At 39.9% G+C, this 23,575-nt stretch overlaps 1 protein-coding gene across 4 annotated transcripts in view; it reads right to left on the bottom strand.

Annotated features, from left to right (window-relative positions):
* Positions 1 to 785: 785 nt before the first annotated feature.
* The window catches only part of crhr1.1.S (corticotropin releasing hormone receptor 1, gene 1 S homeolog), a 40,210-nt gene continuing 17,420 nt past the window's right edge, over positions 786 to 23,575 (bottom strand). For 2 of the 4 annotated variants that reach the window (XM_041578944.1, XM_041578945.1), the window contains exons 3-14: positions 13,426 to 13,546; positions 13,076 to 13,189; positions 12,835 to 12,959; positions 11,089 to 11,183; positions 10,120 to 10,291; positions 9,138 to 9,291; positions 7,060 to 7,120; positions 4,876 to 4,942; positions 4,310 to 4,404; positions 2,481 to 2,622; positions 1,450 to 1,491; positions 786 to 1,342 (exon numbers count right to left, since the gene is read on the bottom strand). In XM_041578944.1, coding sequence (XP_041434878.1) covers positions 1,094 to 1,342; positions 1,450 to 1,491; positions 2,481 to 2,622; positions 4,310 to 4,404; positions 4,876 to 4,942; positions 7,060 to 7,120; positions 9,138 to 9,291; positions 10,120 to 10,291; positions 11,089 to 11,183; positions 12,835 to 12,959; positions 13,076 to 13,189; positions 13,426 to 13,546 — 1,437 coding nt within the window. In that variant the 3' untranslated portion in view covers positions 786 to 1,093. Of the gene's footprint in view, positions 1,343 to 1,449; positions 1,492 to 2,480; positions 2,623 to 4,309; positions 4,405 to 4,875; positions 4,943 to 7,059; positions 7,121 to 9,137; positions 9,292 to 10,119; positions 10,292 to 11,088; positions 11,184 to 12,834; positions 12,960 to 13,075; positions 13,190 to 13,425; positions 13,547 to 18,677; positions 19,116 to 23,575 lie in introns of those variants that run through there. The other 2 variants (XM_018238094.2, XM_018238095.2) reach the window with 2 other exon arrangements.

Raw genomic sequence — 23,575 nt, 5'->3', positions numbered from 1 at the left:
GCTCAGTGTGGTCTGGGCTGCTCAGGGGTCGTCATAAATGATCAAAACAGCACAAGTGAAATAATATCTGCCAGAAGCCGATACAGCAAGACTAATTAATAATCAGAATATACAGACTGCACTGGCTCCTGTGTTGTCATGTAATCTAATGTGGATTTTATAGTTTTTGTATTGTTTAATACAAACTTTCTCCAACTCTGCAGAACCAGTGGCTGCAGCAAAATAATCCTCCAAATAGAATCCCAGTTTATCTGTTTAAATCTGGCTCCATGATCTTTGTCCCTGCAGCTGGAGTTGGAAACCATAAAGGGGATGTAAAGGCAAAAATAAAATCCAATACAAATCTCTACACAGTCGCCGACTGCTCTACAGGGAAACAAACAAAGCTGCTTGAGTTCTGCATGGCTGGGAAGTAAGGCAGGGGCTCCCCCTGCTGTACATAAGTATGATTGTTTCCCTGCAGAGCAGTTAGGGACTTTCTGACAATTCCTATCCACAGCAGTAAATGAAGGGGGAATTTCACTGCATACAGTCAGGTTTCTTATAAAAACAGTACACATTTTTTGATTAAAGTATATTGGAGGTTTCTTTTTCATTAAAGAAAATAAAAATGCGATTTTATTTGCCTTTACGTGTCCTTTCTACAAGTCAGAACAAGCTGTTACACTGAAACAGTAGCAAACCCGACATCCCTACCTGGATAAAACCACAGTGTCTTTTCCTTGCTCTGCTGTGCCTCGTGCCTGGAAGATGAAGTATTAATAATAAATGGCTTGATTAAATGCTGATCCTACTTTCATCTTTATTTCATTGGAGACAAATGCAAGCGGTTGATTTGTTCTTGAAAAATAAGCAAAGCTTGCCTTCTACACTCCTCCATATGCTTTTTTATGATATATTGATGGATCAGGAAACCCATCACTCATATCACGTTCTGGTTTACGGTCATCTTAAAGCAGAGAAGAGTAAAAATGATATATTATAAAGTGACCTGTGTCCTTGTTTGAGTGTTGGAGGAATGAATATGACGGACTAGCGTTGTAGCCAAGTATAAGCCATTTTTTATGGCAATCAGGGTGTGGGTCCTTTTTCCCTAGACAACGTTGCCCAGTTGTTGTGTGTTACTGTTAGAGGTGACCGTGCTGGAAATGTACCCAGGGAGGTGAGCCGAGGATGCCATCTGTTTGCCCCTGGCCGCCATGCTCAGACACACACTGTTGGTTGTATGGCTCAAGACTCCACCATAATGGCAACTGCCTCCAGTGCTGGTCATCCGAGACTTCTGCTTGAGATCAACTGCCAGATTTCTGCGGAACCAAAACTTGCGGATCTCGGCTTGCACCTGTCAGTATACGGAGGCTTCCATTATTATAAGGCCCGGTATGTACAATTTCTGTTTCTACTAAATAGTCTGTGATAAATACAGGAACACAGGGTTTTATAACTCACCTCTCCGTTACAGAAGCAGTAGATAATAGCAACAAAAAATCCCTAGACGATGAAAGAGATTAGGGAAAAGTCAGTGCCTTGTTAAACACGTAAACAAATGTTACTTACGGGAACGGTAAAACCAAAAAAATTAAAGTGTTTTAAAGGAATGACAATGTAATGTAGTGTTGCTCTGCACTGGTGAAACTGGTGTGTTTGCTTCATAAACACAATTATAGTTAATAGAATAAGTTTCTGTGCAGCCATTTAAGCACAGGATACACAATAGATAACATACGTGCTGAAGAATCCCATTGTATACTACAGAGCTTATCTGCTGTGTATCCTGTGCCTTTTCAGCTTTGAATGGCTGCCCCCATGGCTTCATATCAGCTTGTTTATATAAACTATAGTAGTACTTATCTGTTGTCTACTGTGTATCCTGTGCTTGAATGGCTGCCCCCATGGCTACACAGCAGCTTGTTTATATAAACTATAATAATACTTATCTGTTATCTACTGTGTATCCTGTGTTTGAATGGCTGCCCCCATGGCTACACAGCAGCTTGTTTATATAAACTATAGTAGTACTTATCGGTTATCTTCTGCGTATCCTGTGATTGAATGGCTGCCCCCATGGCTACACAGCAGCTTGTTTATAGAAACTATAGTAATACTTATCTGTTATCTACTGTGTATCCTGTGCTTGAATGGCCCAGCAGAAAACCTGACATCCAGGGTCCATCCTGACAACAATTAGACTGAAACTGTACCAAATGGTATAGAGGTTATGCTGGTTTATGGTGGAAACAATAAAGGGCTCGTGGGAATTGTCCAGACTGGGTCCTGGATCCACTAGTAGATCTTCTGGTTACTGTGGTGGCTTGTCTGATTGAGTAGACCACATCAAAATCTGGGGAGTGTTTATGTACTTATATTGCATGGTTTGAATTTCGGTTAAGTTAGAACCTTTGGAGTCATGTTCTGATTATGGAAGTCATTTTATGTATGTATGGCAGCGTGAATGCTTAAAGGGTAATTTTGTTGAATACCTGAGAGGAATTGAAGAACATCTCATAGTGCATCTGTATTTGCCACAGCAGCCCAGTCACCTCTGTGTAAGGAATCGCCATGAACAGCACATAATGTACTCCAAAGAGAGGCATCAGAACCAACGTGGACTTCAGCAGCTTCCTGTGACAGAAGAGGACAACGATACAGTACAAGGTTCCTTGTAAGTATAATAACCCTGCTGTCTTCCCTAAAACATAAAAAAAAATCCCCCACCATTTCTATTGTTAGGTTCTCTAATCCGTGTTATCTTATTAAACTTTCCAGCCGATAAAACATCAGTAGAATACAATGTGAATTTAGCTCAAATGGCTAAAAACCAACGTCTTGACCCAGGAAGCTTCCATGAGATTGACTGAGACATGAGATCTATGCACAGACAAGAGCAAATCAAAATGCAACCTAACCGGAGACATGGTTTCCGTTACTCTAATGATTTAATGACTCTAGAACCTGTGTAGTAGTCTGTTTAGTAGATATTTTTGATAATTAGTTAATTATTGTTGCAAGGGCCATAGAAGGAAACTATGTATTAAAAAAATATTGACATTCTGCATGGCACAGTCATACCTGTGAACTTTTTGGATTTCCTAGGAGTTACCCGGTTTGGGACCTCCTTCCCTGAGCTGGAGTCACATTAAAGAATTCACCTTGGTTTTTCAATCTCCCTATCTGAGTTAAATGGGCACATGCTGGGGTCTCTGAACCAGGAAACAGATTGACCATGGTAGTTCTTTTAATATGTATCACATCTTTCTGTTCGGTCTCATTGTTCTCCATCTTCTAGTCTGTGAATCAAAGCACTACTTAGTTGCTGGGGTATGTTGGACCCAATGAACCAGAGAGAACTCAAAAACATATCAGGAAGGGACACATGATGAGGCATGGTCTTGTTTCAAGTAGGGATAAACCGAATCCACTATTTCGGATTCGGCCGAACCCCCGAATCCTTTGCAACAAATTCGGACGTATCCAAACCCTAATTTGCATATGCAAATTAGAGATGGGAAGGGGAAAACATGTTTTATTTCCTTGTTTTGTGACAAAAAGTTACGCAATTTCCCTCCCCACCCTAATTTGCATATGCAAATTATGATTTGGTTCGGCCGGGCAGAAGGATTCGGCTGAATCCAGATCTTGCTGAAAAAGGCAGAATCCGGAACCGAATCCTGGATTTTGTGCATCCCTAGTTTAAGACAGTCCGGAGCCTGATAATGGCCTGTTCAAGACTTAATCCGGTTTGAGAAACTGGTTGAGGAGCAGCACCTTTCTTTAAGGCAAAAAAGACACAAATATATACAGTACGGGGCAGATTTACATAGGGTCGAATATCTAGGGTTAATTAACCCTCGTTATTCGACTGCCGAATATAAATCCTTCGAATATCGAAGTCGAAGGATTTACCACAAATAGTACGATCGAATGATTTTAATCCACCAACGATTTTTCTTTGACCAAAATAATTGCTAGGAAGCCTATGGGGACCTTCCCCATAGGCTAACATTGCACCTCGGTAGGTTTTAGGTGGCGAAGTAGGGGGTAGAAGTTTTTTTAAAGAGACAGTACTTCGATTATCGAATGGTCGAATAGTCGAACGATTTTTAGTTCGAATCGTTCGATTCGAAGTCGTAGTCGAAGTTTGAAGTAGCCAATTCGATGGTCTAAGTAGCCAAAAAAAAACATTCGAAATTTGAAGTTTTTTTTATTCTATTCCTTCACTCAAGTAAATGTGCCCCTAGATCTTTGTTGACCCAAGCTTGAAAATAAGACAAGGAAGACAAAGGTTTGTGCAGGGTGCTATGTTACTCACCCATACTGCTGACATGGGTCTTGCTTTCTGTTATTGGTTTCCCACAGCTTGGAGGCCAGAACTCGGACTATGTTCAGAAACAGGATGAAGTTTACCTAGGTGGAAACAAATGCAAAAAATATATTTATAAATAGCATTAATATTATTAATATTATCTAGAAAGCTCAGAATTATGGGAAGGTCATCTTCCATGATGCCCATTTTACACAAATAATTCTAATAATAAAAAGAATTTCCTTTTTCTCTGTAATAATAAAACAGTACCTTATAAAAAGCTCGATATAAAAATTTTACAGTGTACTTTTCTCCATACTTGGGTTGGAGTCTTTAGTTGTGTGTGGCCATTACATCGCTAAAGAATAACAATAGTGTTATATTTGGGTAGCCGAGGATGAGTAGAGTATAACAGTGCTTTATTAGCAGGCTCATGCAGCCATTACACAACAGTAAGCAACTCTAACACCACAAGCTGTATAGAAAGTATGCACAGTATAAGTCTTGAGCACAGTGACACCTACAGGCCATTTGTATAAACACTACAAATAGCAGCGGTCCCATTCACTCACCAGAGTTGCTGCCAGAATGGGAGTCTGATAAATCCACTTCATGTGTCCAGCACTCAGATCCCAGCACCTTCAACATGGAAGCAAACACACATTAGTATGACGGCCAGTGCTGTCTAGAAATTCTCTACAATGTTAGAAAAAATTAGGGATGCACCGAATCCAGGATTCGGTTCGGGATTCGGCCTTTTTTAGCAGGATTCGGATTCGGACGTATCCTTCTGCCTGACCGAACCGAATTCGAATTTGCATATGCAAATTAGGGGCGGGGAGGGAAATCACGTGACTTTTTGTTACAAACCAAGAAGTAAAAAATATTTTCCCATCCCTAATTTGCATATGCAAATTGGTTCGGTATTCGGCCGAATCTTTCGCGAAGGATTCGGGGGGTTCGGTGCATCCCTAGAAAAAATTAATTAAGGGCTAACGTGCTCAGTGGATTACTACAGACAATTATCTTTACACTGTGTCTTTATCTTCCTTGTATGTGTGTATTTGGGGTGGAAAACAAAACACTATTTATAGGATTAAATTTGTGCAGCTGTTCTGCATAATATAAAAGTATTGCAATTTTTTGAAGGTTTCATAGATGTTATTCAGAAGGCCCTGAAGGACCTAAGAGGTGAGATCCGATGTGAAATGAAAGTACTTTCAATTTTACTGTTCTTTGTGATGTAATGGAGGAAATAACAAAAACTATAGATAAAACAGGTAGCCCTAATCAGGGAACTCTCGCTGGACACGGTTTGGAGGCACATTTATCAAGGGTTGAATTTCAAATTCATGGGAGTTTTTAAACTCGAAATTTATTAATAAAATCTAATTTTCTCAGCTCGGACGAACTTAATCGACTCAAATCTAATTAGAATCTAATTAGAAAAACTCGAACTGAATTAGAAAAACTCGAATTGAATTAAAAAAACTTGAATGTCAGGAAGGCTGCAAATATCACCAAATTCATCCCTGGACCTCTCCCATTGACTTTTACAGCAATTCAGCAGTTTTAAGGTGGCGAATAGTCAAAGTCAAGTTCTTAAAGGCCCAGAGTATGATAAATCTTGAAATTCAAATTAAAACTATAACTCACAATTCAAATTTGAGAGATTTGACCAAAGAAATTTGAAAATTTGAATTTTAACTTCGACCCTTAATAAATCTGCCCCTTAGAGGCACATTTATCAGAGGTCGAATTTTGAATTCATGTGAATTCATGTGAGTTACCAATTGAAATGTACTAAAAAAAACGAATTGAAGTCAGGACGGCTGTAAACAACTCAAAATTGATCCCAGGATGTCTCCCATTGACTAAGACAGCAATTCGACAAGTTTTAGGTGGCGAATAGTCAAAATCAAGATAAATCTCGAAAATCGAATTCAAATTTTTATAAAAACTAAAATCGAATTTAAAGGATAAGTAAACCTTTTAAAATAAGTGAATATAAAATGGACTATTGTGTTCTTTTAAGAAATTTTGAAATGTACATTCATTATTTATTTTCTTTTAATTCTAAGATATTAAGGGATACATGTGCTGTTAATATGAATGAAATTTGTTACAACAGCGCCACCTGCTGGTCATTTTCCCACCAGTCTGACCACCAAGTAGTCAAGGAAGTTGTCAGGAGAAAGAAAGAGGCTGCTCTGATGTTCTTCTGCTTAGGAATAAAATTAGAAACCTTTCTTTCCTAAGCAGAAGAACATCAGAGCAGCCTCTTTCTTTCTCCTGACAACTTCCTTGACTACTTGTTGGTCAGACTGGTGGGAAACTGACCAGCAGGTGGCGCTGTTGTAACAAAATTCATTCATATTAACAGCACATGTATCCCTTAATATCTTGGAATTAAAAGAAAATAAATAATGAATGTATATTACAAAAGTGCTTAGAATACCACTCGCATCAGTTTTACATTCACTTATTTTTAAGGTTTACTTATCCTTTAAACAATTCCCTAGTCGAATTTGTCAGTTTTGGCCATAAAAAAAAGACTCGAAAAATTTGAAATCGAAATTCGACCCTTGCTCAATCTGCGCACTAGTGTTTACATTTGATGGCACAGGTACAAATTGCCTGAAACATGTTCCAGATAGGCTAAGTTCAAGTTTGTTAATTGTTTTTTCATGTTAAACCCTAGCTATTGACAACACTGTAGGAGGACGTAGAATCTTCTCCCAGGGTGATTTACATACTGTGTATCTGCGAGAGAAACCCGGACGCTCACCCACACTGAGACAAAGACAGCCGGCAAACCTGTGGATAAAGACAGTATAATTAATATTTGCTGTGCTTGTACATCCCCATGTAGCAAACCCACCCATGTATGATACACTTTGCTATTATCATTTCTGTCTTCCTTATGGGGCAGATTTATTAAGGATCGAAGTGAATTCAAGTAATTCAAAGTACTTTTTTTGGATACTTCGACCATCGAATAGGATACTACGACTTTGAATTTGATTAGAAGTAAAATCGTTCGAATTTTCGACCATTCGTTCATCGAAGTACTGTCTCTTTAAAAAAACTTTGACTTCAATACTTCGCCAAATTAAACCTGCCAAAGTGCTATGTTAGCCTATGGGGACCTTCTGGATCGTAACTAGAGGGGGGCGGGCCCTCGTGCGTGACGCGCAGCCAGGCCCCCGCCCCCCTCCATACGGCCCGCATTTCAGTGTGACGCAGTCACACCCCTGCTCCCCTGGTAGTTCCGCCACTGTTCTAGAGCATTTCTAAGTTTCATGAAGTCAAGAAAAATCGTTTCAATTCGAAGGGATTCATCGTTCGATGGAACGATTTTACTTTCGACCGCAAATGGCCAAATTCGATGTAAAAAAACTTCGACTTCGATATTCGAAGTCGATGTATTCCAATTTGATGGTCGAATTTCGAAGCTTTTTCTACTTCGATAAATCTGCCCCTAAGTGTTGAAAAAAAGATCCAAAGTCAAGTAAGAAACGCAATGCAGCCAAATGTACAATGTTATAAAATATTTGCCAGTTTGGCTATTCTTAGTGAAATCACTTACAATCATTGTAATTGGCAGGGGGATAAATAATTCCTTGTGACAATCCTTAACTAACGTGCAAGATATATCTTTAATTGTACAGTGACATATCACTTGTATCACCACTAACTGAATTTAAGGATTATAATTTAAAAAAGGGGGTACATTATCCCTTATAATCAGGTCTGAACTGATATTTAAAATTGTTCCTTGGCATCTCAAATACACAGAGGCCCAAACAGTTCTCCACTGACCCAATAAATATTAATAGTCTATAGCATCTTACAGCAGCACCCCTGGCATTTGCCAAAATGTATAATATATATTTATAATACAAGTTTATAATACATGAGTGATACTGTATAACTCAACCTGCAGCCTTGTGCCTTTATATGGTCACAGACCCCTCAGTGACTTCTAATATCCTTATCATTTACAGTAGGGGGTACATTATCCCTTATAATACATGAGTGATAATCAGAGTTCCCTGTATAACTCAGCCTGCAGCCTTGTGCCTTTATATGGTCACAGAACAACCCCTCAGTGACTTCTAATATCCTTATCATTTACAGTAGGGGGTACATTATCCCTTATAATACATGAGTGATACTCAGAGATCCCTGTATAACTCAGCCTGCAGCCTTGTGCCTTAATATGGTCACAGAACAACCCCTCAATGGGGGTTATTTATAAACACTGGGCAAATTTGCACCTGGGCAGTAACCCATAGCAACCAATCAGTGATTAGCTTTTTTTCAGCCAGCTGTAGGGTGAACACTGAAAGCAATCATCTGATTGGTTGCTATGGGTTACTGCCCAGGTGCAAATTTGCCCAGTGTTTATAAATAACCCCCGTGACTTCTAATATCCTTATCATTTACAGTAGGGGGTACATTATCCCTTATAATACATGAGTGATACTCAGAGTTCCCTGTATAACTCAGCCTGCAGCCTTGTGCCTTGATATGGTCACAGAACAACCCCTCAGTGACTTCTAATATCCTTATCATTTACAGTAGGGGGTACATTATCCCTTATAATACATGAGTGATACTCAGAGTTCCCTGTATAACTCAGCCTGCAGCCTTGTGTCTTTATATGGACACAGAACAACCCCTCAGTGACTTCTAATATCCTTATCATTTACAGTAGGGGGTACATTATCCCTTATAATACATGAGTGATACTCAGAGTTCCCTGTATAACTCAGCCTTTAGGGCAACAGAAAGACAAAAGTACACACCCTACACCACCTGAGAGTCTTACCCCACCCAATGATGATCAGTGCCCAGAAGTAGTTACGGTCAGACAGGAAGGCCATGAAGATGAGGCTGTGCAAATAGAGACCTTCCACCAGGATCCAGTAGTAATTGGTGGCCAGGAAATAAAGGAATAGTGTGACAGTTGCTTTGCAGCCTGCCTGTGAGAAGAGACAATGATTTCACTTAGTAATGACAAAGTCACCTTATTTCAAGGTCCACATTCTCACAGGGATTAGTACGGATACTCCTACACACTGAAGTAACATGCCCACAGCTAACTGTCCAACACATGGTTACATATTGTACCTTCCTTAAAGGGATACTGTCATGGGGAAAAAAAACATTTTCAAAATGAATCAGTTAATAGTGCTGCTCCAGCAGAATTCTGCACTGAACTCCATTTCTCACATGACTTGGGGCAGCTGGGAAATTGACAATATGTCTAGCCCCATGTCAGATTTCAAAATTGAATATAAAAAAATCTGTTTGCTCTTTTAAGAAATGGATTTCAGTGTAGAATTCTGCTGGAGTAGCACTATTAACTGATTCGTTTTGGAAAAAACATGTTTTCCGATGACAGGATCCCTTTTTTAAAGAATTATGTTAAATTATGTAATTAGCATGACATCACTGTGGTGTCAATAAAAGAAATCCTAAGTAGATGGGGTGTACCACTAAGGCACAGTGAAAATTTCCAATATTTCTTTGGTATATGGGCCTGAGAAGTGTTATTTTCAGATAGGCATAGGGCAGTCCAATCAAACCTTCACTATGCGTCAATAGCCTTTTTGGGTATTATTTAGTGCTACCGGTCTACGTCCAATAACTAATAACAACTTATCATTTAGCATAACTGGTGTAGTAAAGTGAATATGATGATTGCAAACATCTGATTGGTTGTTATGTAACTGGGATACAGGATATCCATCATTCTACAAAAGCCCACAGTTCCTTGTAGTGGCCTGAAGTTAGTGAAACACACTCACCCACTGAAGCCCTGTTTTTCTTGAGAGGCCGAATTCTGTCTTCTCATCCAAGATTGCCACCTCGTTCTCTCCCGAATACAAAATGGCATCTTTCAGAAAAATGCTCCCCGCTCGGCATATAAACGATGCAAAAAGGTGGATGTGAATGTAATTCCGGGTGCAATGGAGGCGCCTACAGTTGAGAAGGGTAAGACATTTGGAGGAACAATTACAGAATAGTAGGTGTGGATAGTATTGCGATATGATTGGATCTCAGTAATGCCAGCCTTTACCTAAGTTCTCCTCTCCTAAATGTACATGTCTATACAATACATTTCTCCCAATACTAAAGCCAGAAGTAGAAGATAAGACAGAAAGAGATAACTAAGGCGAGAGGGGGCAAAAGCTACAATAATAGCAAAGAACAGAACAGAAAGCAGGGCAATAGGGAGAACAGATTTACATGACAAAATCTTGACATGGGCCTATGGAATGGGAGTACAGTTGAATAAAACAACAATGCAGAAGCAGGAGTTAGAGTCCTGCATCGGGTCGGGTACCCACAGAATACCTACAAAGTGGTTCGATTTCAGGCAAAAAGTCCCCAATTCCTTGGCCGTGCAGGCTGTCCGCGGGTAACCCGGCTGGGTACCCAACCAAGGTATGTGCTTGATCTTTCCCACCCACTTTCGTGGTTCTTACAGTTTTTAATCTTTTTGGGAAGATAAGACACCGGAGTGGAGTCACTTCTGGTCAAATGTAACGCCACGTCCGGTTCTGCGTGTCCCCAAGGTCGGAAGGTTAGTTTGCCTATTGCGGGACAAGTCGGGTACCGGAAACATGAGAGTCGAATTGTGGGTTCGGGTTGCAGGTTTCAAAAAATGGACCCATGCAGGACTCTAGCAGGAGTGCATCCAAGAGAAACAATGAACAACAATATGGAATTCTTTATTAACATATTTATCCACAAACCAAACTCATAGGTCTTACTTAAAATAGCAGAGAATGCAGAGGGCCAATAACAAAGCAGCCAGGGAGATGGAGTAACCTATGGTGTAAATCAGCCGCAGTCGTTCAAACAGCTCCTACAGGGAGAGAAAGACTTTCTATATTAGATACTCATAAATTATCAATGTATTCCATACAGAGCAGTACATGGAGATGGTGCACATCTAGTTCATACAATTACATATCTGCAACCATTTACACCAGAATATAAATGTAGGTCATTCTAATTTATTTTGAAGCTCAGCCAAGATGGATAATGCCCTTCAGATACCTGTCTGGGTAAGAACATTGTGTGATAACCAAGGGCTTATCAATATTCCACCATTATAAATCATAAAAGATGGATAATGCCCTTCAGATACCAGTCTGGGTAAGAACATTGTGTGATAACCAAGGACTTATCAATATTCCACCATTATAAATGATAAAAGATGGATAATGCCCTTCAGATACCAGTCTGGGTAAGAACATTGTGTGATGACCAAGGGCTTTCCAATATTCCACCATTATAAATGATAAAAGATGGATAATGCCCTTCAGATACCAGTCTGGGTAAGAACATTGTGTGATGACCGAGGGCTTTGCAATATTCCACCATTATAAATGATAAAAGATGGATAATGCCCTTCAGATACCAGTATGAGTAAGAACATTGTGTGCCAAACAAGGGCGTTCCAATATTCCTCCATTATAAATGATAAAAGATGGATAATGCCCTTCAGATACCAGTATGAGTAAGAACATTGTGTGAAGACCAAGGGCTTACCAATATTCCACCATTATAAATGATAAAAGATGTATAATGCCCTTCAGATACCAGTCTGAGTAAGAACATTGTGTGCCAAACAAGGGCGTTCCAATATTCCTCCATTATAAATGATAAAAGATGGATAATGTCCTTCAGATACCAGTATGAGTAAGAACATTGTGTGAAGACCAAGGGCTTACCAATATTCCACTATTATAAATGATAAAAGATGGATAATGCCCTTCAGATACCAGTCTGAGTAAGAACATTGTGTGCCAAACAAGGGCGTTCCAATATTCCTCCATTATAAATGATAAAAGATGGATAATGTCCTTCAGATACCAGTCTGAGTAAGAACATTGTGTGACAACCAAGGGCTTACCAATATTCCACCATTAAAAATAGGGGTTGCATTTGATTTTCCTTACTAAAAGGGGTGAAGTGGCATGAGTCTGGGTCACCAACTTAGTGGTTCTTTGTCCCTATCTGGCCACCCATGCAGTGACACTAAACATAGGTTTACCAATAATCCACCATTATAAATTGGTATCGTATTAAATAGGGATCATATTTGATTTTTCTTACTAAAATAAGTTCAGGGGCAACTTCCATAAGTCATGAGCTGGGTCACCAACTTAGTGGTTTCTATAACCACTAACCACTATACCGGTTGATTATAATCATCTGACCACTAGGACTATGATTGGATCATCATAGGGGATTAGGCAGGTCCAGTGTAGACTTTATATTTCTGGGTTTCTCTTGATCTTATGCCTACCGTTGAGAAGGTGTAAAAATCCCATCACATATCTTACTGATCCACTGTGTGGCATCAGATCAAAGAGCAATCCATGCTGTTATTTTTGTATCTGTCGATTCTACATGGCTTGAAACATAATCACGTATGTGTCATTGGGCACTATTATTAATTTCAGGTTTTATTTATGCTTAAATGTGCTATGAAATAACCATACACCAACCTTCTCTTTTGCTCTGTGTCCCAAGCTGACCCATGTAAGACACTCGCTGTAATTGGCCCAGGTTCTGTTAAGCCCTGGCACTTGAACCCAAGTCCCAGACTGTCCGCATTTCCGGTAGGCAAATCCTGGGCGGAAAAAGGATAGAAAAAAAGATATTTTATACTAGTGATAAGTTTTTTGTTAAGTTAAAAGTGACATGTTCTGAAAGCTGTAATGTCTGTGGAGCACAACTGGATGATACCTTGATGGTTGAAATCATAGATATGTTCAGGGCAAGGAACGGAAACCAACTCATTGGGGGATCCACGGGGCCAGCAGATTATTCCGTCCCACTGAGGAGGACAACCCAGCCCTGCTGAGAAAGGAAGAGAATAACTTTTGAGCAACATGGAAGTGCCTGTACTTGTGTGGATTATGGTGGTATTTTCCATAAACGTCACGAGGTGGGCTTTAATTAATCATCATCAATAGTAAGTCTGACCCTGTAAATGACATATGCCAATAAATGATTGTGCTCCACTACACCATAGTTCATTTCTATTACAACTCTGCAGTTAATAAGATTTGGATCAGAAATACCACAGTACTGACCCTTTGAGGTGTTACGTATTGCTCCAGTGGCCTGCGTTGTGATACTTGTCTGGCAGAGACGTTTCGCCCGAGACAGAAGATATATCTGTTCCTCCCTGGTGATGACATCATCGGCGTCCACCTATGGTATTCAAAGAAGGAGCTGGTAAAATCTGTTCATCCCTAGCGATGACATCACCAGAGTCCACCTGTGACATTCAAGCAGAGAGCTGTTAATCTGTTCAGCCCTTGTGATGACATCATGTGAGGTCACTATGAGTACTTTAGATCTATGCTAAAGGTTTGTTTCCATGTAGTAACCAAGCCAGTATTCTGATATATACAGCGTTATAGAAATGTGATGTAAAGTAGAAGCATTTGGGTCTCAGGGTGAGGCTATATATATATATATAAATAGATAGATATAGATATATATATATATAAATATATATAGATATATATATTGAAAAAAAATACACTTAAACAAAACACCAGTGATTCTCATCTTAAAGGGTCTCTATACCGTCTGCTGGAAATATAAAGAACTGATACAGGTATGAGATCTGTTATCCAGAATGCTCGGATAATTTGGCTCAGGACTGTTTTGCCTCCAACAAGGATTAATTATATTGGTTGGCATCAAGTACAAGGTATTGTTGTATTATTACACAGAAAAAGGAAATCATTTTTAAACATTTGAATCATTTGATTATAATGGAGTCTATAGGAGACGGCCTTTCTGTCATTTTTGGATAACAGGTTTTCAAATTAATGATCCCATACCTGCAAATAATGAAAGGTCCCTCTTTACCTCTAATATAAGTTGGTTGCTTTCTATTTAACTCTGTATGTTCAGTGTATACACCCATCTAGTGTACAGCGCTGCCGAATATAGATTCATAAATATGGAATTAAATACATTTAAAAGGGGTTGTTCATCTTTATGTTAACGTTTAGTATGATGTAGAGAGGGATATTCTGAGACAATTTGCAATTTTTTATTAATTGGAGTTTTTAGCCTTTTATTCAGCAGCTCTAAGTTTGCGATGTCAGGAGTCTGGTTGCTAGAGTCCAAATTCCCTTAGCAACCATGCACTGATTTGAATAAGAGACTGGAATATGAATTAGGAGAGGGCCTGAACAGAAAGACGAGGAATTAAAATCAGAAATAACAATTAATGTGTAGCCTTTAAGACAATTTGTTTTTTTTTAGATGGGGTCAGTGACCCCCATTTGAAAGCTGGAAAGATGCAGAAGAAAAAGGCAAATGATTCAAAAACTATAAAAAAACAAACCTATTGAAAAGTTGCTTAGAATTGGCCTTTCTATAATATACTTAAAATTAACTTGAAGGTGGACCACACCTTTAAACAAATAATTCTATTTAATATTCTTTGTAAAAAAAAATAAGGCAAATATCAGTTACCAAGCTGCGAAAACCCACATAGTTTTCAAACAATCCTTTTAGGTTTGCCAATAAAATAAACAAAATTCTATAGGAATAACTCTCAAAGTTTACTTATAGCAATAGCAGGTTCAGAGCGGTACCATAAAACGATTGCACAATTCAGCAGGAACAGCCCGCTGAGGTTATTCTTCATTCCCTGCACTGCAAACATTCCAGTTTTAGATAAATGACTGGCCATTGACAAATAGCTGACATATCAGTCAGCAGAGAAACAAAACATCCAACTCCTTATGTCAGGTCAGTAGTAGAACACCCTGAACCCTGTCTCTTTCTACCAATAAACTATAAATCCATCCCACGGTTAATTAATCCATCATCAGATCTATTGCCCATGTTTCAATCCTAGTAATTACATAGAGTTTTATAATAAGGTTGAAAAAAACTAAAAATATAGACAGAAAAGTCTCTATAGGTTCATTCAAGGGGTTGTATACCTTTAAGTTAACTTTTAGTATGATGTAAAGAGTAATATTCAGAAGCAATTTGCAGTTGGTCTTCATTTTCTATTATTTGTGGGATTTTTTTTACTTCTTCCACTTTTGCTCAGCAGCTCTTCAGTTTGCAATTTCAGCAGCTATCTGTTGCTAGTTTCAAATAACTTTAGCAACCAGGGAATAGTTTGACTAAGAGTCTGAGATATGAATAGGAGAGGCCTGAATAAAAAGTTAAGTATTAAAAAGTAACAATTAGGGATGCACCGAATCCAGGATTCGGTTCGGGATTCGGCCAGGATTCGGCCTTTTTCAGCAGGATTCGGATTCAGCCGAATCCTTCTGCCAGGCCAAAACTGAATCCGAATCCTAATTTGCATATGCAAATTAGGGGCGGGGAGGAAAATTGCGTGACTTTTTGTCAGAAAACAAGGAAGTAAAAAATGTTTTCCCCTTCTCACCCCTAATGCTAATTAGGGTTCGGATTCGGTTCGGTATTCGGGCAAATCTTTCACAAAGGATTCGGGGGTTCGGCCGAATCCAAAAAAGTGGATTCGGTGTATCCCTAGTAACAATAACATTAAAGTTGTAGCCTCACAAAGTTTTTTGGCTTCCACTTCAGTTACCTTCATTTTCAAGCTAGAAGGAAAAGAAAGCAAATAATTTAGAAACGATATGAAAAATAAGACCAATCGATAAGATGCTTAGAATTGGCCATTCTACAACATACTAAAAGTTAACTTAAAGGTTAACTACCCCTTTCAGAGGACGGCAAATTAAACATCAACACCATAACACTAACCACTCAGCCTTGGTAGGAGAAATAAGCTTTATTTCGGGATAGTAGGGTTCCCATAAGTGGAACAGATTGACCCAATGGTGCTGAGTAACACTGAAGGCCCGTTGTTCTGACTACAGCTATTTCTCATGTGTATGTGTAGCATGTCCTCAGCTCCGTGGCTCAGAGAACTGTGTGTTCTTTGGGATGTCTCAGAAATACCAGCTCCCGATCGCAGACAATCTGTGTTCCGCATAAGTGTGTTACTTCTCACACCTCGGTGCCACCAATACACTTTCCCAGCATGAATAGGTCTCATAGAATTACACCGGAGCCCTAGACACATACAAATGGCAGAGTTTTCAACTCTCGTATTAAATGGCAGGTAGATAAACTGTGTGCACGGATGGCTGCAAGGATGCAGCAGATACAAATAGAGAAAAGAGATGTATTTTGGGTGTCTAAAGCTGGCCATAGATGCAAAGATCCGATTGTTCGAGGATTCCCCATCTCCCGACCTGCCACTAACCTTTCAGATCAAATAAAGTAGAAAAGAACAGATGAGCCAATGTTCTGCCCCTTACAGTCAGGGGCACATATACTAAGGGTCGAATATCGAGGGTTAATTAAACCTCGATATTCGACCATCGAAGTAAAATCCTTCGACTTCGAATATCGAAGTCGAAGGATTTTAATCCATCGATCGAAGGATTTTCCTTCGATCAAAAAACCTTAGAAAAGTAATGGGGAAGGCCCCTTAGGCTAACATTGTAGCTCGGTAGGTTTAAAGTGGCAAAGTAGGTAGTCAAAGTTTTTTTTAAAGAGACAGTACTTCGACTATCGAATGGTCGAATAGTCAACCGATTTTTAGTTCGAATCGTTTGTCGTAGTCGAAGGTCGAAAGTAGCCTATTCGATGGTCGAAGTACCCAAAAAAAAGACTTCGAAATTGTTGGTGACAGTTTCCCACTGAAAATCGTACGATCGGCAATACACGCAGAGATATTATCAGCAGTCGTCAGAAATCTTTTAACCTGTCCGATCGACCAAACGACTGATCTCCGCCGGACGAAAAATGTCAGGACTCCCCACACACGGTCTGAAAATCGTACGAATCCTCGATTCGTACAATCAGATCTTTGCGTCTATGGCCAGCTTAAGGATGGGTTCTTGCCCCTGGTATGGAAAAGGGCCCCACAGCAGCCGCAGGCAGGGAAACTGACAATAAATTGTATATTTAACTTTTGACTCTAAAGAGACATATGTGCCCCTTGGTAAGGAAAAGCATAGTAACATCTTTAGCAGCAGGGAAATAGCACAGCAGCCCTAAAGGTGGCCATAGATGTTACAATTATGATATTTCCAGGAAAGATTGCTCGTTTCAATACACATGTGTAGACTTGAATCGTCAGATATAGAGATAGACACAATAGAATTCTACCTGTATCTGACATCTGTCAGCACTAACAATGGCTAATGTTCGGGTGCCTTCAAAGTCGCCCCATTGACTAGCCAACTTCTAGTCTTCGGCCGATATCGGTCGGCTCATCTCCCACATAAGGTGGCCATAGATGTTACAATTACGATATTTCCTGGAAAAGATGTTTCCAGGAAAGATCATTTGTTTCAATACACACGTATACAAATGAATTGTCAGATATATAGTGAATAAAGTACCCCCCTCTTGTAAATTATAAGGATATTATAAGTTGCCGAGGAGTTTCATGACCATATAAAATCAAAATGTTCCGCCCAGCCTGATCGACGAGCCGACCGATATCCAAGTCTTCTGCCAATGTCGGTCGGCTCATCTCCCACCTAAGGTGGCCATAGACGTTACAATTACCATATTTCCTGGAAAAGACTGAGTTATACAGGGAACTCTGGGTATCAATCATGTATTATAAGGGATAATGTACCCCCTACTGTAAATGATAAGGATATTAGAAGTAACACGGGGGTTCTGTGACTATATAAAGGCACAAAGCTGCAGGCTGAGTTATACAGGAAACTCTGAGTATCACTCATGTATTATAAGGGATAATGTACCCCCTACTGTAAATGATAAGGATATTAGAAGTCACTGAGGGATTCTGTGACCATATAAAGACACAAGGCTGCAGGCTGAGTTATACAGGGAACTCTGAGTATCACTCATGTATTATAAGGGATAACGTACCCCCTACTGTAAATGATAAGGATATTAGAAGTCACTGAGGGGTTGTTCTGTGACCATATAAAGGCACAAGGCTGCAGGCTGAGTTATACAGGGAACTCTGAGTATCACTCATGTATTATAAGGGATAATGTACCCCCTACTGTAAATGATAAGGATATTAGGAGTCTGTGACCCCTCACAAAGGATGCACAAGGCTGCAGGCAATATACAGGTAAACTGATGTCTAATATCTTTCTATAAATGTATATATTGTCACTAAGCACCACTTATAAAATGAAATGTTGCAGTTTATACACTGCTTAGAATTGTGAATAATCATATGCCCCATTTTAAAATCTTTAGTGCAACTTTTTCAGAGCTAAGGTTTATATGTTGCTCTAACACCTTTTTTTTTGATGCCCGGCGCCATGGTACTCACCGCAGCCTTTATGGGAGATACGACCAACACAGTGACATATATTATGAGTCTCCAGCCTTCCTCCTTCATCTTGGTGAGATTGCAGGACACCAAATTCAGCGAGGAGACAGATCCAGGCTTCCAGTATCACAGGAGGACAACATCTTACTGGGCCAGACCCTCCCTGTCTACACCAAGTCAATCTCACACCTCCCTTCCACTCCTGGTGACTGTGAGATGGCTGACGGCAAGATGGTGCAAACACTTATACTCACGCCTACGTTAGACCTTAAGGGAAGTCATAGAACATTTCTTCTGAAGGCGTAGTCATGCAAGAACCAGCCTCTCGGTATAGGAAGCCAGCAGAATCAAGAGGGTCCCGCATAAAAATGTAGAAATGATATGGAAAGCGTAGAAATGAAAGGGTGATGGGTTTGTATAAAGGCAGGCAAAGCTGTTTTTCTGGGGTGCAGCAAAAGTAGGTTGCCCCACTGCTTCAGACCTAGGGACAAATTTACTAAAGGGTAAAGGAAAATACCATCTGCAGGGACATTGCTAGTTCACTAACAGGCGTAGAGGACAATTCGCTAGTGAAAGAGTATATTGCTAGCCCAGTTTCGTGCCCTTTCGCCAGGCACATTTTCGATCAGGCGAATGATCGTTACTATAGTGCAAATTTTCCATTACGTTACCCTTTCCCCAGGTTATACCTGGTGAACTAATAAGATAAAGCTCCATCCTCCTCAATCTTATGTCACTGACATCATATCCTGTATACGAAGAGCCATAAAAATGTTAAAAAAAACACTGGCGTTTTTTTTTATATTTTAAAGTGGGATTGTTTTTAAAAGTTGTAACTTGAAAATTTTTGTTTTAACATTTTTTTTAGCCATTTGAGGGGCATGCCCCATTTATGGTGGGCTCATATCTAGGGCATTAGAGCATCTCTTTTGTCTTTATTTTGCTTCCTTGGACATTTGAAATAATAATTGGCTACTTCAAGCATTTGCACCATCTCTAATAAAGACGTATACAGTATATGACCTATACAGTATGTACCCACCCTATTTAAATTGACCTAAGCGTAAGTGTATTAACAACGTTTCGCCACGCAGAAATGAACGTTCGCCAGCGTTTGCATTTTTGCAACTTTGCATTTTAGTGAATTAGCGTAGTGGTAGTGAATTTGCACCAAAGTGGTGCAAAGTGTGGCAAAGCCTTCCGAGGCGCACGCTTTAGTGAATTTGCACCTACTGAAGCTCAGCACAAGTGTAGGAATCTCAGTCATAATAGAGCAATGTGGCATCGCCAACACTTTATTTTACTGCTGCCCAACCTGCAGCCCTTCGTTTGTTTAGATTCTTTAGTCCTACCTTGTCACGACTCCTCCTAAAGAAAGAGTTCACAAGGCTTCGCCATTTGATGTTGTTTCTGAAAGTCCCCAAAAGGGTACAATAAAAGGAAGAATAGAATCGTACAAGGTCAGCGTTAAAAGCAATAAAGCATAAACACTTGAAAGAAAACAAAATGCCAAAAATGAATATGGCTATAAATACTATCATTTACACTGATTTTACGGCATCAGCCTAAGGTTTAGCATCTCTATAACAGTTATGACCCTTCAAAGTTGTGCACAGGATCTCCCCATCTTGGATTCTGTTAGGTATGTCAGTGACACTGCACATGCTCAGTGTGCTCTGGGCTGCCTCTGAGAAGCTGAGCTTAGGGGTCATCGCAAATCATCAAGCAGAAAATGACATTTGTCTGTCATAGAAGCTCATGCAGTAGGACTGATGATTAAAGTCTGATATAAATGAAATGAAACCCTGGACCCATTACTAATCAGTCTTGTATCATTACTTTTATATCCTATATATAAATTATATTGTGAGTCAGTGCAGCATTTCTAGCCTACATCTTTGTTAAAAGCTCAAAAGATGAAAGGCGGCACTCCGGTTAGTTAAAAAGGTGGTTTATTCCAACAGGTCACTGACCCATAACACCTGACGCGTTTCGGGTGTAACTCCCTTAATCATAGCCTGTCAGGTGTTATGGATCAGTGACCTGTTGGAATAAACCACCTTTTTAACTAACCGGAGTGCCGCCTTTCATCTTTTGAGCTTTTATGATTCCAGTGGGGATGCTGATGACAGAGCACCTGGACTACTTCAAATAAATAATGGAGCCTACACTGATTGGAACACACAGGGGGTGAGTTTGGAGCGGCCTATTTTTCCTTTTTGTACATCTTTGTTAAGCTTTAGTTCTCCTTTAAAACTATTTTGGTATGAAAAATAGAAAGTTTCATAGATAGGAGGCCTGCAGCTCTTCTGCTTGCTTATTCACCCATAACATCATTCTCCCACTCTCACATTTCCCGACAGGGTCAGACTAGTGGGGATGCCATTCCAGGGCCCCCTGCACCCCTATGGGACCCCACTGTACCACCTGCACCCCCCATAGGGCCACACGCCCACCCCTGAACACGCATACATTTAAATTTAAAGGGAGATCTACATCCTGGGGGAGAGCTGGTGAGGATTGGGTCTGGGCGGGCGGGGTCCACCAGACATTGCCCCACTCTGTAGTAAAAAAAGACATCATCCTTTTTATTTTTGCTTGTCTGTTTTGTAACCAAGGTTGACGAACGAAGATGACTGCACAATGCAAAGGAAATATCTACTTTAGTTGCTATTTGAGGTTTCTCCTGGAATCACCAATTCAAGCCTACCTCTCATAGTAACAGTTCATCTCCTGGTGGGACCCAGCCTAGGAGAATTCCCATCAGCCCATCCTTTTTCCACCATGGGCCTTATTGTTGTTGCAATGGGCTCAGTCTGTCATGTTCTGTGGTGGGCACTAAGAGACCCAGTTCATTATTAGCAGGATCTCTAGGGACAATGTCTGGAGTCTTATAAACACATTTGTATCTGCCTCTTCATTCACTGTACCCCACACCCTCCTTTTGTGATGGGCAGTTTACTTCATGCAAATAATGTATGGAAACTCAAATTCAAAATGGCCTAAAACTCTTAAGTATAAGAAGCCCACTTCAAGATTTTTAATTTACTACAATAATTTTGACACTAACCTCTATTCTACCCCTTTGAAATATATAATATATAGGGAATAAAGTACCCCCTTTTGTAAAATATAAGGATATTATAAGTTACCGAGGAGTTTCATGACCATATAAAAACACGAGGCCGAAGGCCGAGTGTTTTTATACAGGGCATGAAACTCCGAGGTTACTTCTAATATCCTCATATTTTGCAACAGGGGGTACTTTATTTATTATAATACACAAGTTTTAGTGAGTCATGTGACAGAAATGACATCACTACTCACCGTTTATAACTGATGACATCAGAACTCACCGTTTATAAGGATATAATTTACAAGATATTCATGGCTTTTGTGTATTATATAATATTTTAGCTCAGCAAAGCATTTAGTACTGGAACTTAGCTGCACCGAGTATGTCAATATTTTCTGTTCCTGCTCTTCCTTTGGTAGGCAGATATGTACTAGAGGATCTGGTCTTTGCATGGTCACCAATCTCCGTAAAAGCTCCAGTTTCTCCTGGAAAGTGACAGTCATTTCTGTGAGCAAGTGGGTAGGATTAGTGTCCACCATGAGGAATTCTTAGGACCCTCTCCCTCAGGGGAGATACTGTATGTTGAGAAATGGAGTGCTCCATGTGCCTGGAAGTGACAGAAAAAATCCAAGAAAACCCAGATGGTCTCACTGTGTAACAGAAGCCAGTACTTTTTTAGAGTCTCTTTAGACAATGATCAGATCATTGATGAAGCCTCCAGGAACAATTTCAAAATCTTGTGCCCTTTAGTCTACATTGATGGAATATGAATGGCAGACAGGGAGAGGTGGGTGCTTTTGCAGATTAAGTGCACCCTTGCCAATCATGTGACAGTTTGTTAAAGGTGGATGAGTGGAGTAAGATGTTCTTTTGGGACCTCCTGACAGTGCAGGTGTGAATTCCAGCGAGGTCGGGCAGCAGGAGGTGTGAGGCTTTTATCCCATGCTAGAGATTAGGCTGCTCATACCGTCTAACATATTGATCTAAGGAAGAACCACTTCTTAGTTTTGTCCTTATGTGTGAGACCCAATTATTGATTTTACAACCTGACAGCTTCGAGATGCTGGGAAGGGTTTTTCAAGAACAGCCGGAAACTGCAGGTTGGATATAAAGTGTTGCCGACACCATTTGGCCTTACTATATACACCGCTGTACCGGCTTCCTCTAACTTCAGAAACTTCAGACTGTGAGGTGGAAATAAAGAAAGTTGAAGAGATGAGAAAGGAAACTAGCGAGTGATGTGATTGCTGAAAGGAGGAGACAGAAGCCTCTACATGAATTATGTCTTCCAAGGAAAGGTCAGACTAACTGAGGCATAGTTCTGCGGGAGATCACATACTTCTTTTATTACCCCCACCCAAACACTGTCTTCCTGCATTCCCTTATCTGCCATGTCTGTCTGTAGATGTACATTTTATATCCTAGCTTTATTGCCTCGCTATTGCCCCCCAAATAATAAAATACAGTGAAAGGGAAATGGCAGACAGTTATACCTTATTGGTGGACCCCTTACCATTGCCCACAAGAAATCTGCAATAATACTAACCTCAAGCAGACAAACTTAAATATCATAAGGCAGGCTTGAAAGAAATGGTTTGTTTAGAAAAGTACAATTGGGCACCACTCTAGACCAACAGCCATGGGAGCAGCGCCCCCCTTTAGCTACACACTGTCTAAGGGTGCTGGGCCTCACATGACAATATACAGTAACACACTTTAATATGACCTAAACAATGCCATTCTGCTGTTAAGTCTTCTTTTTTTATCTTCTTATGGTTAAACGTTTAAACATCTAGTTACTAGGATGAATACCGATAGCAAC

This window comes from Xenopus laevis, chromosome 9_10S (assembly GCF_017654675.1).
Source record: "Xenopus laevis strain J_2021 chromosome 9_10S, Xenopus_laevis_v10.1, whole genome shotgun sequence".
NCBI lineage: Eukaryota > Metazoa > Chordata > Amphibia > Anura > Pipidae > Xenopus > Xenopus laevis.
This window is presented reverse-complemented; position numbering and strand designations above follow the sequence as displayed.